At 36.3% G+C, this 14,895-nt stretch overlaps 1 protein-coding gene across 23 annotated transcripts in view; it reads right to left on the bottom strand.

Annotated features, from left to right (window-relative positions):
• HELQ (helicase, POLQ like) overlaps nt 1-14,895 on the bottom strand; it is a 61,028-nt gene that overhangs the window by 32,881 nt on the left and 13,252 nt on the right. For 21 of the 23 annotated variants that reach the window (XR_010586822.2, XR_012434827.1, XR_010586821.1 and 18 more), the window contains 7 exons: nt 14,114-14,212; nt 12,720-12,865; nt 9,999-10,238; nt 5,277-5,418; nt 4,492-4,596; nt 2,515-2,737; nt 900-1,057 (listed from right to left, as the gene is read on the bottom strand). Coding sequence is in view for 19 of the 23 variants with exons in the window: in XM_074039775.1 (XP_073895876.1) it covers nt 900-1,057; nt 2,515-2,737; nt 4,492-4,596; nt 5,277-5,418; nt 9,999-10,238; nt 12,720-12,865; nt 14,114-14,212 (1,113 nt within the window). In the remaining 4 variants the exon portion in view is untranslated. The remainder of the gene's footprint in view (nt 1-899; nt 1,058-2,514; nt 2,738-4,491; nt 4,597-5,276; nt 5,419-9,998; nt 10,239-12,719; nt 12,866-14,113; nt 14,213-14,895) is intronic. The other 2 variants (XR_012434828.1, XM_045392375.2) reach the window with 2 other exon arrangements.

The raw sequence follows: 14,895 nt of genomic DNA, 5'->3' as shown, positions 1-14,895 counted from the left end.
GGGTTCAAGCCAATTCTCCTGCCTCAGCCTCCTGAGTAGCTGGGACTACTGGTGTGCAACACCATGGCCAGCTAATTTCTGTATTCTTTTAGTAGAGACGGGGTTTCACCGTGTTGGCCAGGCTGGTCTCGAACTCCATACCTCAAGTGATCCTCCCACCTTGGCCTCCCAAAGTACTGGGATTACAGGCATAAGCCACCACACCCAGCCCTAATGTACATTTATACAGCTAGCCTGTTCACAGTAAAATCATAATATACTGTATGTTACCACTTGGCTTTACAATAAGTATGGACAGTTCTACTTTGTGATGGGTTGTAAAATAAATATTCCTTTTCAGTTATTAATATCATTGGGTTTAATGTATTATCATACCTGGCTCTGACTGAGCTCTCATATAATTAAACTCTCAATCATCGGAGATGGTTTTCACCGTTTTCTTTGCATTCTAGGCATTATAAAATGCAGTGATCATAATGTTAACTTTCTGTGGGGAAACAGGACCATCGATAATCCTTTTTTCTTAACCTTTATTTTTTCAATAACAAATATGTTTATATTTAAGAGAAAAGTAACATTTCAGTTAAACAAATCATAAATGCTGTTGCCAGATTACAATTTTTAAAAACTGAAAGAAAAAATATCCAATTCCAAATATATTTTAAGAGAGAAAAAAAGTGAATAATCACTTGATAAAAAGCATATAATAGGCCGGGCACAATGGCTTACACTTGTAATCCTAGCACTTTGGGATGCCAACGTGGGAGGATCGCTTGAGCCTAGGAGTTTGAGACCAGCCTGGGCAACATGGCAAAGCCTCATCTCTACAAAACAAAACAAAACAGCATGTAATAACTAACAAACGAAGTAGCCTAAGTTGAAAAACGTTATATTCTCACCTGCCTGAAGTATATCATCCAATCAGGGTTACTCTGTGAAACCAGATCATAGGGGGTTGTTAGGTAGATTAGATGAAGAAGGCTTTCAAGCACAAGTCCTTCAAGACCTTTCTTCAAGTCTCTGTAGAGAATGTCACAATAAGCTAAATCTATAGTTCCTAAAAGAAAGATACAAACATTCAATCTTTCACAATTATCAGAGGGGCAAAGACATGGTTTTAAATAAAGTATTGTGTAGAAATTGCTTAAATATAGCAAAAAGTCTTCAAAATCTCTTATAACATCTTATTATATAACTATTTTGGAGGTCATTTTGATAGTACTCATCAACATTTAATATGTACATACCTTCTGATCCAACTATTTTGGGGACTCTAACCCAGAGAAACATTTCCATATGTACCCCAAAATACATAGAGATGTCCATGCAGCCTTGTTTATAACAAACAAAAAATCAGAAAGAATGCAAATGTCCATCAACATCGAATGGTTAAATAAATTATGGTACATCCACACTACAGATAACTACAGTATTAAAAGAAAAATGAGACAGGTTTAAAGAGATTCATCTGATAAGATGTTCATGATATTTTATACATGAGAAAAGCAATTTGGAAAAAAATACTTAAATGATGACTCCATTTGAAAAATACATGCATAAAAATATTTGGAAGAATACATATCAAACTGGTAGCAGTAGCTCCTGAGAGAATAGAAATGGGAGAGGAGTATGGCATTTTCCTTAGCATAATTCTGAGTTCTTAGGTTGGTTTTTTTTTTTTTTTTTTTTTTTTTTTTTTTTTTTTTTTTTTTTTTACCAGCAGACGTGTATTATTTTTCATTAAAAAAGAGCCTCAGCCTAGACAACATAGTGAAACCCCACCTCTACTAAAAAGACAAAAATTAGCCAGGCATGGTGGCATGCGCCTGTAGTCCCAGCTACTCGGGGGGCTGAGGTGGGAGAATCATTTGAGCCCAGGAGACAGAGGTTGCAGTGAGCTGAGAGTGTGCCACTGCACTTCAGCCTTGGCAACAGAGCATGTTGTATGGTTGCTGGGGAGGGGAGCATGAAGGAGGGATGCCCACCTTATTCTCTATATACTTCTGTAGTACTTTAATTACTTATAATTCAAAACATTTTTCAACTTTTGAAAGTTGAAGTTGTTTATCAGCTTACAAAATAAGATTACTGCAATTAATATAAAATTATAAACGCAACTTAAAGAAAGTATAATTTTTTATTTTTTTATTTTTGAGACGGAGTCTCACTCTGTTGCTCAGGCTGGAGTGCACTGGCATGATATCAGCTTAATGCAACCTCTGCCTCCCAGGTTCAAACGATTCCCATGCCTCAGCCTCCCGAGCAGCTGGGACTACAGGCATGTACCACTATGTCTGGCTAATTTTATCTTTGTATTTTAGTAGAGACAGGGTTTCACTATATTGGCCAGGCTGGTCTCAAACTCCTGACCTCAGGTGATCTGCCTGCCTTGGCCTCCCAGAGTGCTGAGATTACAGGCGTGAGCCACTCTGTCCAGCCTAAAGAAAGTACAATTTAATGTTCATTTTTTCCAATGTGTTTCCTGTGATCAATAAGATTTAGGTAAACTCTTACCCTTAAATGAAGCTCGTCCCAACTTTGTAATATGAAAATTATATTGGACCTCCTCTTCAGACTTACAAATAGTGTCTTTTTGTAGGAGTCCTTTTTCTGTCAGGTATCTAAGTGATTCAACAGTTATTTCCCAAAGACTTTTTTCTTTCAATAAAATCTTTTGCTGAACACCAAAAAATGTACCATTCATGAAGTGATAGATGTCATCAAGATTCGTTGCAATCTGAAACAATTCAGGACGTCACTGGAGCATTTTCCTTAACTCAAGGCATCACCTTGAATGCATATTAATCAAGATGATAACTCATTTCCATACCTCAAAGCTATTTAAATAAAAAATTAGTATTAAATCTACACAGTTGCATATATAAATTGATAATAGCAATTTAAAATTAACAAAAAATATAGGGGTATGATAGTTATTATATTCATGCTTTTTATGAAAATATGTACACATTTTTCATTCCAAAACTCCTTTGAATAAGTCTTTAAATAATTTTTCACAATATCTCCAAAACTGTGCTATTTACTCCCCAACCAATTTTCACTAATTCTCACTCAGCCTCTTCCCTGCACTGCTTTCCACCCACCTGTGAAAACATCCTTTAGCTCTAAAAGTCGCATTAAAAAAAAAAAAAGCATGGAAAATACAACAATTGCCACTAAAACAGGGTCAGACAATACTTTGCCTAAAATGTTACCTAAAAATAGTTGATCTCTACCTAATTTTGTCTCTCATATTCCTATCTCCATTTCTTGTTCTTTCACTGCCTTTTTCTCTCCCGCTGTTATTCGCTATTTACAACTTACAATGGCAATCATAAGGAATACTTAACCCTCCATTTAGTATTCAGATGTAGAGTTGGCTCTGAATTAGAATAATTTTTATTAGCCAATTTCAATGAAATCAGCATGTTATACTAAAATATAGTCAATCAATAAGTATCTTTCTCTCTCTTACAATTCTGATGCTATTTCAGCTGGAAAATTTAAGTCATAATTTCATGTTAAACCAATATAAGGGGTAAGAAAAATATTATGTGGCACAGACATTTTCTATTTCTTCTTCTCACTTTAATAAAAATCATTCTTAATATAGTATTCAATTAAGCTAAAATTATACTTTTAAGATATTTAAGAAGTGATACTTGGTTTTTGGATTATTAATGTACTTAGTTTTTGTACTATTTCCTACCTAAATGATTAGAGTTAACACTGGAAGAGTGCAGGAGGGCAGAGGAACCTTTACTTGATCCCTCTATTTACCATCATGTCATCTTTCTATCCCTCCCTGAGAAAGTTTTTGACATAGTAATTGAAACCCACTGGGCCAGCCTCTGCTTTTGGCTTCTCAAAGCCAGATCTCCACTGATGCCCCAACTTGTAAGTTCACCCACGCTCAGTCCAAAGTTAATTTCATCACCATATCCCAGGTTAAAGAACAAACAAACAAACAAAAACAGGCCAGGCGCAGTGGCTCATGCCTATAATCCTAGCACTTTGGGAAGCTAAGGTGGGAGGGCTGCTTGAGGCCAAGAGTTCAAGACCAATCTAACCAACATGGCAAGACCCCATTGCTAAGAAAAAAAAGCCAATTTCATTAATTCAAGTATTTATTAAGTGCCAACCACATGCCAAGCACTAGGATTCAGTAATCTTTTTTTTTTGAGATGGGGTCTTGCTGTGTTGCCCAGGTTGGTCTCAAACTCCTGGGCGCAAAGAATCCTCCTGTTTCAGCCTCCCAAAGTGGTGGGATTACAGGTGTGAGTCATCACACCTGACCATTCCATGATCTTTTCAAAATTATTTACCTTAATCACTGAAGTGGATGAGAAAACAAACAAAATTTTAAAAAAAAGATTAAATAAAAAAATTAGTGTAAAATCTACGCAGCTGTACATATAAAGTTACTGCATAACTTTTTCACTTCGATTATCTCAGATAACAGTAATAAGACAAAAAAATTTTTAAAAATACCTTCAAACCAATCAAAGAGAGAAATAATGTTTGGATTCCCTTGGTGAATTCCTGAACAAGATGGCTGTAACAGTTTTCCAATGGTCTAGTTATTAACTCCAATACCTATAAAGGTCAAAGCAACACCATGCTTTGTGTTATTATTAAAAATAAATGGCATTTAATATAAATATTTTATACTTTACATAAATCTTGTGGAGCCAGAAGAAGACCAAAAAAATAAAGACAAAAGAATTTAACATCTGTCCTCATAAAAAAGGATGAGAAACAAATAGGAAAAATATCTTTTCGGCCGGGCGCCGTGGCTCAAGCCTGTAATCCCAGCACTTTGGGAGGCCGAGACGGGCGGATCACGAGGTCAGGAGATCGAGACCATCCTGGCTAATATGGTGAAACCCCGTCTCTACTAAAAATACAAAAAACTAGCCGGGCGAGGTGGTGGGCGTCTGTAGTCCCAGCTACTCGGGAGGCTGAGGCAGGAGAATGGCGTAAACCCGGGAGGCGGAGCTTGCAGTGAGCTGAGATCCGGCCACTGCACTCCAGCCTGGGCGACAAAGCGAGACTCCGTCTCAAAAAAAAAAAAAAAAAAAAAAAAGAAAAATATTTTTTCATTGTCTGAAATATATACATTTTCAAACCACTCTTTCTAATTCTTAACCATATAGGAAAGAAAACATCATTTAAAGAAAATTAATAATTAATTTTTAAAAGATTATTTCATAAAAGGGCTAGACCAAAGACCAAGAAAAAGACAAAAACAACCAACCAACCAAACTGAGTATTACCTGTTGTTTGTCTTTTTCTTGCAGTATGAGGATACTCTCCCCAATAGTATCTATTCCAGCACGACCAGCTCTGCCAATCATCTGTTTATATTGATTCCTCTTTAAAAATTCCTTAGCAACATAGGGAGCTCTTAAAATAACTCTGTGGAATTAATAAAATTAATTAAAAGTAACACTACAATAAACAGCACCAATTTGAAAAATTCTTAATTTCATTATATATTTGTGATATTAAATTTAATGACATACTAACACAAAATAATAGGTAATTAGTGTTTATGAAGAATCTATGATTTCTTAGGTTTTTACATATATTATCTATAATTCTTACAAAACTCATAGTAATAATATACTTTTTAATTACATTTTTATAAAGGAGTTAAATGAAACTCAGTTAAGTGACTTAACCTAAACTAAAAAATCAGTAATTACCAGAGCTATCATTTGAACTCAAGTCTGCCTAGTTGCAATGCCTACGATCAATCTGTAGCAGTAGTCTTCAAAGTGTTTTGACTTTATACTTCATAAATAAAAAAAGTGACCATACACCATTAACCTATACATAACTATTTATGAATTCTTGTTATTTTGAACCATATAAAATTGCAGATTTCAGCTGGTTTTGACCTACAAAAATGGTGATTTCAGCCAGGCTCAGTGGCTTATGCCTGTAATCCCAGCACTTTGGAGGGCTGAGGTGGGAGGTTCGCTTGAGTCCAGGAGTTTGAGACCAGCTTGGGCAACACAGTGAGATGCAGTTTCTACCAAAACCAAAACAAAACAAAAAACTGGTTGGGCATGGTGGTGTGCCCCTGTAGTCCCAGCTACTTGGGAGGCTGAGGTGGGGGGATCACTTGAGCCAAGGAGGTTGAAGCTGTAGTGAGTCGTGATTACATCACTGCACTCCAGCCTGGGCAACAGAGTGGAACCCCATCTCTTAAAAAAAAAAAGCGTGATTTCAATTATGTTCATATATACAGAAGTCTATAGTCAGCTAGTCAGCTTTCCTATCCAAAGGGAAGAAAAAAAATCTATTGTTTACCTGTACTAATCAACTTCCTCTTTATTTATAAATCTCAATATGCAGAAAAGATTACCAAATACTTGAAGAAAACTAATAACATAAAAGAAACATAACATGAATATACAGAATAAATGACCACAAAAACCAGATACTATAGGGAACAGAAGAGAACTTTTAAAAATCCTTCCCAGCACTTTGGGAGGCCGAGTCGGGCGGATCACGAGGTCAGGAGATGGAGACCATCCTGGCTAACACGGTGAAACCCCGTCTCTACTAAAAAATACAAAAAACTAGCTGGGCAAGGTGGCGGGCGCCTGTAGTCCCAGCTACTGGGGAGGCTGAGGCAGGAAAATGGCGTGAACTCGGGAGGCGGAACTTGCAGTGAGCTGAGATCCGGCCACTGCACTCCAGCCTGGGCGACAGAGCGAGACTCCATCTCAAAAAAAAAAAAAAAAAAAAATCCTAATTAGCATTCACAGAAAATTCCAAAGAGTATTATATCCACAATATAAGAGTAGACTTGGCTGGGCATGGTAGCTCACACCTGTAATCCCAGCACTTTGGGAGGCTGAGACGGGTGGATCACGAGGTCAAGAGATCGAGATCATCCTGGCCAACATGGTGAAATCCCGTTTCTACTAAAAATACAAAAATTAGCTGGGAGAGGTGGCGCACACCTGTAATCCCAGCTACTTGGGAGGTTGAGGCAGGAGAATCGCTTGAAGCCAGGAGGCGGAGGTTGCAGTGAGCTGAGATCATGCCACTGCACTCCAGCCTGGTGACAGAGTGAGACTTTGTCTCAAAAAATCCAAAAAAAAAAAAAAAACCAAGTAGACTATTACAAGGAAAGAACAAAAGAGAGTTCTTAGAAATAAAAAAATTAATTTAAAAATTCATAAAAAATTTGAAGGGCCGGGTGTGGTGGCTCACACCTGTAAATCTAGCACTTTGGGAGGCTGAGGCGGGTGGATCACCTGAGGTCAGGAGTGCGAGACCAGCCTGGTCAACATGGTGAAACCCTGTCTCCACTAAAAACACACAAATTAGCCAGGTGTGGTGGTGGGCACCAGTAATCCCAGCTGCTTGGGAGGCTGAGGCAGGAGAATCGCTTGAACCCAGGAGGTGGAAGTTACAGTAAGCCGAGACCGCACCACTGCACTCCAGCCTGGGCACCAAGCAACAGAGCGAGGCTTTGTCTCAAAAAAAAAAAAAAAAAAAAAGAAAGAAAAGAAAAAAGAAAATTATATTGAAGAGTTGAATAATGAATGAGAATAGTTCATGGATACAGTTAAATACTGATTTTCTTTTTTTGAGACAAGGTCTCTCTGTCGCCCAGGGTGGAGTGCAGTGGTACAATCACAGCTAACTGCAGCCTCAATCTCCTGGGTTCAAGCAATCTTCCCACCTCAGCCTCTCGAGCAGCTGGGATCACAAGTGTATGCTACCATACCCGGCTAATTTTTTAAATTTTTTAATAGAGATGAGGTTCTTGCTATGTTGTTCAGGCTGGTCTCAAACTCCTGGGCTCAAGTGATCCTCCCACCTTTGCCTCCCAAAGTGCTGGGATTACAAAAACTGATTTTTTAATATGGAAGGTAAAGTTGAAAAAAATCACATGGCACAAACATGTGCTTACATTCTCACACACTATGAAAAATGTGTAAGAAAAGATATGAAAGCTGAATCTAAGAGGCCTCAATCCTGTCTAAGTGAAATTATAAAAGCAAGGAACAGAGATAATGGGAAGAAAAAGAAATAATCGAAAAAAATTACTCAAAGAGGAAAGGCAAAAAGCTTAGATTAAAAGTATCCACCCAAGTGCTAAGCCCTATGAATGAAAAGTAGTAATGTTGGGATTGTAAAGCCCTATGAATGAAAAGTAGTAATGTTGGGATTGTAAAATCAAACTTCCTGGGTTCAAACCTTGGCTTTAAAACTCATTTGTTGCATATAAAGTTGGGAAAGTTATTTAACTATTCAGTGCCTCAGTTTCCCCTTCTATAATAGGTATGTAATAAAATATGACCTTCCTCACAGAGTTGTTGTGAAGCTCCCTGAAGTCAATGCATGTAAAGTTGTTACTACATGAAGGGGAGGGGAATGTAGTAACTACAACTATTATTATACACCATGAGGAAATTGGAAGGTTAAAGAGAAAAGTCTAAAAGCTTCTGGAAAAGAAAAACAGCAAATCCATGCAGAGACAAAAATGAGCAACATTGGCCTCTAGAAAATATGGAACAATATTTACAAAGTCCCTAAAGGAAAAAAATTGAATCTAGAATTCTTTTGCTAGTGAAGTGTGTGTTAAAGTGTGAGGCCAAAATACAGATATCTTCAACTACGCAGAGAGTCAAAATGTTTTACCCCAAAGCAGCATTCTAAAAAGGATTACTCAAGGAAGGCAAAATTAAAAAAAAAAAAAATCAGAGAAGAAAGATGTGGGATATAAGAGGCAGTGGTAAGCAAAAAACAAGTATGATTTACAGGCAAGTTTAAAGAATCACTATATAAGATGGAAGAAAATTTTAAAACCTGGCACTAAAATTCCAGGTAATTGCAACATTCATGGGGCAGAGTAGAACACATTAAGGACATGCTAAGCCTCTTGTTATGTTCAGGAGAGGATAGTTATTGATTAATTCTAAAGTAATAACAAATGTTTGATTACAACTTAAAATTTTAAGAGTAACCACTGGAATAACAGAAATAGGATATGTAACTTTCATTTTTTTATTCGACTGTCTGAAAAATGGAAAACTTAATCAGAGACAGAAATTGAAAATAAAAGAATGGAAAAAGGTACATACTTGGCAAAAAAAAAAATAAGTCCTGGTATTCAAAGCAAAATTATTAAATGAGCAAAATGAGTACTTATTGTATTGATAAAAGGTATAATTCAGCAATAAGATATTTGAAGTAAACCTTTGTATATCTAAATAGTTTTGAAATATAAAAAGTAATGACTTCTAGAAATGCAAAAAGGAGAAACTGACAACTACATAATTTAAGTAGGAAACTAACACACTTCTCTGAAATTGATAGACCAAGGAATCAAATATAGTAGGAAAATAGAGAAGCTGAAAACACAATGAACAACTGTGATCTCAATGAGATGTATAAAACTGCATATTCAACTGAAAATACATATTTTTTAAACACTCATGGAAAGTTTATAAAAGTTGATCATTTATTAGCAAAATACCCCAGGATCATAAACTATAAAGGGTATAAGTCAATTACACAGGCCCATACCTTTGGTAGTAACTGAAAAGGTAATCAAGGGTCTGCTTTAAAATATATATATTAGACTCAAATTGCCTTATGGATCAGCTCTCCAAGATTTCAAGGAAATCTCTACGTTAAATAAACTCTTTCAGATTATAAAAAAGGTGAAACATTTGCCAACTATTTCTACACAACCAGGTTAATAAACCCTAACATCAAAACCAGATATAAAGAGCATAAAAGGATGGAATTCTAAATCAAGAAATCTACTAACATTATTTTTCATCACATATTTCATTAAATATTCATTAAAATATTAAAGAAAATAAACCAACCAATCAACTCAGCATATGCTAAAAGAACATTTGGTAAATTCTCAGCCACTATGGAGAAAGCATAAAACAACAAAACTCCTTGCAAGCTAGAGATGGAAAAGTTCTGAGCCTGGTCAACATTTACTTATCTCTTACCTTCGAGCTGGTAGGTTGACACCTGCTGCTAGGGTAGATGTGCAGGTAAAAAGACAGAGCACTCCTGTGGAGTAGGCCTCCTCCAAGAGTTTCCTTTCATCACTTGTTAAGCCACTATGGTGATAGGCAACTCCAAATGGGATAGTGCGCTTTAAAACAGGACACAGGTTGCCATTGCCAATATTCTTCAAGTTCTTAATTACCTCACATTTTTCTTTCTCCTTGTGCTTCAGATATTCCCTATGAAAAAGATCTGTTAGAAATATGAACCCTTGATCTTTTAGTGACAAAATTCCTACCATTTTCATTTTAGTAGATGTTAATGTAAACATTCTTTAATGTACTATTTTCATTAAGTACATTAAATGTTCTTAGAATTTTGATTCTGACTTCATTAACTATTAGGCAGTCTCTCAATCTTTCTGTGGATTACAGAACCTTGTGAAAATCTTATCAAAACTAAGGAAAAGTGGGGTGCGATGGCTCACGCCTGTAATCCCAGCACTTTGGAAGGTGGAGGCAGAAGGATTGCTTGAGCCCAGGAGTTCGAGATCAGTGTGGGTAACGAAGTGAGACCACCTCCCAACAAAAAACAACAAAAATTAGCCAGGCACGGTGGTGCGTGCACCTGTAGTCCCAGGTTACAGGGGAGGATGAGGTGGGATGATTGCTTGAACCCAGGAGTTCGAGGTTGCAATGAGCTATGAACTTACCAGCCTGGGTGACAGAGCAAAGCCAAAGCCCTGTCCAAAAAAAAAAAAAAAAAAAAAAAGGAAAAATACAACAATTTACATAAATATAACACTTTACATATAATTTCAGAGGGTTTGTGGATTTCCCGAAATTCATTCCTGTACTTCCTTTGAATCCATGGACACCAGGTTTAGACCTTTGCTCTGGATGTTATAGCTGTTTTTTCTTTATAATATATGTCTTTATAGGGAATAGTTTTTTTAAGACAAATTTTCTTCTCTGAAGATGGAAACATATATATTATTAAATCATACTTCTATGGTAAAACACTGTCTAAACACTAGCACTTTAGAAACTTCATTCATATCCTGCAATGTTTCCATCACTTAGCCAGTGTCTCCATCTTACTACCTTGAATTATTCTAAGAAAATGAATGATTTACTGAGAATACTTTTTTTCAATAATTTAATGTCCTTAAGCTTTTATAATCAAAATCGTTGTAAAAGCAGACTGTTACCAAAATGAGTGACTCCTTCCTGTTATCCCAAACATTTTTATCTTTTGCTATTCAATAAATTTAAGTCTATCTTAGACCAATCCATGACAGTAGGATTGAAAGAGGAGGTAGAGGTTGACAAGATTAGCATTCAGGTTAATAGACTATGAATAGTGATACAGCATTAGCTAAGGAGATGAAAGAAATTTCAGAAGATGATAAAACCACACATGAGACAAACAGGTGCATAAAAAACTGAACTGTTAGTACTTAAAGTAACTTCATACTTATCTCTATGAATATGACAGAGCCAATATTAAGACACTACAAAATTACAAGCCAACACATTTCTTACTCAGGAAATTATATCCAAATGTCCATACAACTTAAGTGTGAAGTTTACTAAGAAAACAAAGGCAGACCAGGTACAGTGGCTCATGCCAGTAATTCCAGCACTTTGGGAGACTATGGGGGGCGGATTGCTTGAGCTCAGGAGTTCAAAACCAGCCTGGGCAACATGGTGAAATGCTATCTCTACCAAAATTACAAAAAATTAGTTGGGAGTAGTGGTGTGTGCCTGTAGTCCCAGCTACTTGGGAGGCTGAGGTGGGAGAATCACTTGAGCCCAGGAAATGGAGGCTGCAGTGAGCTGTGTTTGTGTCACTGCATTCTAGCATAGGTGACAGAGTGAAACCCTGTCTCAGGAAAAAAAAAAAAAAGGAAAAGAAAAAAAAAAGGCAATGGAAGATACAATTCATCTCCACAGTGGTAAACAGCGATTAGTCCTTTGACTGACTAAACCAGTGGTTCCTGTCTTTGGCTATATGTTGGACTTGCCTGGGGAGCTTTACAAAATGATATCTGGGTATCACTCCCAGAAATTCTGATTTATCTAAGATGTAGCCTGGGCTTTGGAATTTTTAAAAGCCTCCATGATGATTCACTATGCAGCCAAGGTTTTGAACCACTGACCTAAGCCATTATATTACTTAACATTCTCTTACATGTTACCTTAGAGTTTTCTTTTTCTTTCTTTTTTTTTTTTTTTGATGGAGTCTTGCTCTGTCACACAGGCTGGAGTGTAGTGGTGCGATCTCAGCTCATTGCAACCTCCGCCTGCCAGGTTCAAGAGATTTTCATGCCTCGGCCTCCCCAATAGCTGGGATTACACATGCAAGGCACCACACCCAACTAATTTTTTGTATTTTTAGTAGAGACGGGGTTTCATTATGTTGGCCAGGCTGGTCTTGAACTCCTGACCTCAAGTGATCCGCCCGCCTCAACCTCCCAAAGTGCTGGGATTACAGGCATGAGCCACGGCACCCAGCTACCTTAGAACCCATTTCTCTGGCTATTTCACATGTGATTTTCACAGTTAAAATTTCTTTCTTCAAGGTCAAGGCCTTTAGTATACTGTAACAACTCAGTATGATGTTTTGCGAGGCATAATTAGTGTTTGCCCAATCAACATAATACACAGTCTGTAATTCATAATAAAAATAAAACAGGATATTAAAAAAAATTAACATACTTGCTTAAAAATTTGCATATCATTTCTGCTACATTTTCACAGTTCTTCTTACTAGGACAAAAAACTAAGCAGGAATAATTGGGAATAACTTCTGTAACCAATGCTACCAAGTGATCAGGATCCATCTTTTTTAGGGTCTCAGAATACTGCAAAACAACAGGATGTAGGAACAAGGTGGTTAGTAAACATGAAACCCTGTCAATTTTTTACCAGTGTGATTTGAAGGTAAATAAACCATCTATAATTCTAAACTTCTAATTTAATAATCTGATCATTTAAAAGATGAAATCTATATTAAGAATCAAAATGTTCAATCTCACTTTTTTTTTAGGTTATTATGATTTTCTTAGGTCTAGTTAGTCTAAAAAAACTAGAATTAAAGAAGTGAATTAAAGAAAATTAAAGAAGTGAAAATAGTTAGTTATTAATAGCCTCACTACATGCCCATCTCCATCACAGCAGAACAAAAAGTCCCACAGAGAGAAACACAAATTGGTCCTAATAATAGCCTGTTTTCAAAAACACAGATTCAATCATACTATTGAATTATAACAATTTTTGTAGTGACACGAGGAACACAAAGAACATGAAGAAAAAATGTGAAGTTATTTAAAATCTGTTTCTTCAACTTTACTAAAAACTAATGAAGACATAGCTTTAGAATAACATACCTTCAGAGAATTCTAAAACTACTATATAATCTCTTCTTCCCCTTTGTAATATCCTTCATATAAGTCATAAAACACTAAAATTTACATAGTAGACATTAACATTTTAATACACCAATATCTGAACCACATGGTCCATAAATTATTCTTCTGTTGTTGTTAAATGAATAAGCATTTACAGAAGAGGTTTCCAAATTTTCTTGGTTCACAGCCCCAATGCCAAAAGAAATACTTAACAGTTTTGTTAATTAAATAGTGAGGTCCAAACAACTTAATAAATATGTACTTCATCACAACTTAGTAGCTGTTAGAATAAATAATACATATCAGTTGAATGAAAAAATATTTTTATTTCATTTTTAAATAACCACAACAGCTCATTAATGGGATGTGTGCACAACTTGGTACTGTCTTTCAAACTCTGGAATAAGACTGGACACAGCTATTCTTTTCTGTTCCAGATTGATTTTCACACAGTACTTACAGCAACCGCAAAAATCCCAGCTTCACAAAGATATGATGTCATAGAAAAGAATATGGTGTGATCTAATGTTAAAATTGGAAATGAGCTATCTTGAACTGGTAGTCTGCATGGTGTTCAACAAATGTCAAGCATCAGCTGTGTCTTGCAAGAATCTAAACTATTCTACGGAACCCACTGGAAACTTCTGTGGTGCCCCAGACACAAAGTCTGGTAACCTGGAATTTAAAGGTTATCAACGTTACCTTATAATTAAGGAGGCGTGAAAAAGTCATGCCATTCTCAGCTTTGCTGTCAATTTCATATATTGTATCATTTATTTTCAGATATTCTTTTAATTCAACCTTGAATTAAAAGGACATTTGCAATTAATACCACATATAAATTCCTCTTTCCAGAGTTTTAAATGTTATAAAATAGGTTAAAAAAGGACAGCTATAAAAGATTTTAGCTTTTCTAAGATATATAAAACATGCTTCAACTTAAAAGTTCTTGCTTTACCATTTCTTGTTCTTCTTCTTTTTTGGTCTCTTTTTCCCTTTAAATCAAAATAGGGATCAATATCCTTGAAGAAATATGTTTGAATTAAGTAAACATCATATCCAAAAAGAAACCACACACTTCTGTATTTGTCACGAAAAGTGTCAGTCTTGGTGTTCTTATCTTTTACTAAGGTGTTACCTGTCTCATGTCTCAAGATCTAAAACTTCGTCTTTTTTCTTTTTTTCTTTTGAGACAGTCTCACTCTATCACCCAGGCTGGAGTGCAGTAGCATCATCGCAGCCCACTGCAGCCTCAACCTCCAGGGCTCACGCTATCCTCCCACAGCCTCCCGAGTAGCTCGGATGACAGGCATGCACTACCACACCAGGCTAATTTTTATAGAGATAGGGTGCCTCTATGTTACTCAGGCGGGTCTTGAACTCCTGGGCTTGAGCAATCCTCACACCACAGCCTTTCAAAGTGCTAGGATTACTTATTACTCATCAGTTTTAATTCTAAAATCAGTTTTAATTCTAAATACCAC

The sequence above is a fragment of the Macaca fascicularis genome, chromosome 5, assembly GCF_037993035.2.
Source record: "Macaca fascicularis isolate 582-1 chromosome 5, T2T-MFA8v1.1".
NCBI classification, from domain to species: Eukaryota; Metazoa; Chordata; class Mammalia; order Primates; family Cercopithecidae; genus Macaca; species Macaca fascicularis.
The sequence above is the reverse complement of the archived record's forward strand: the minus strand, read 5'-3'. Positions and strand labels throughout refer to the sequence as shown.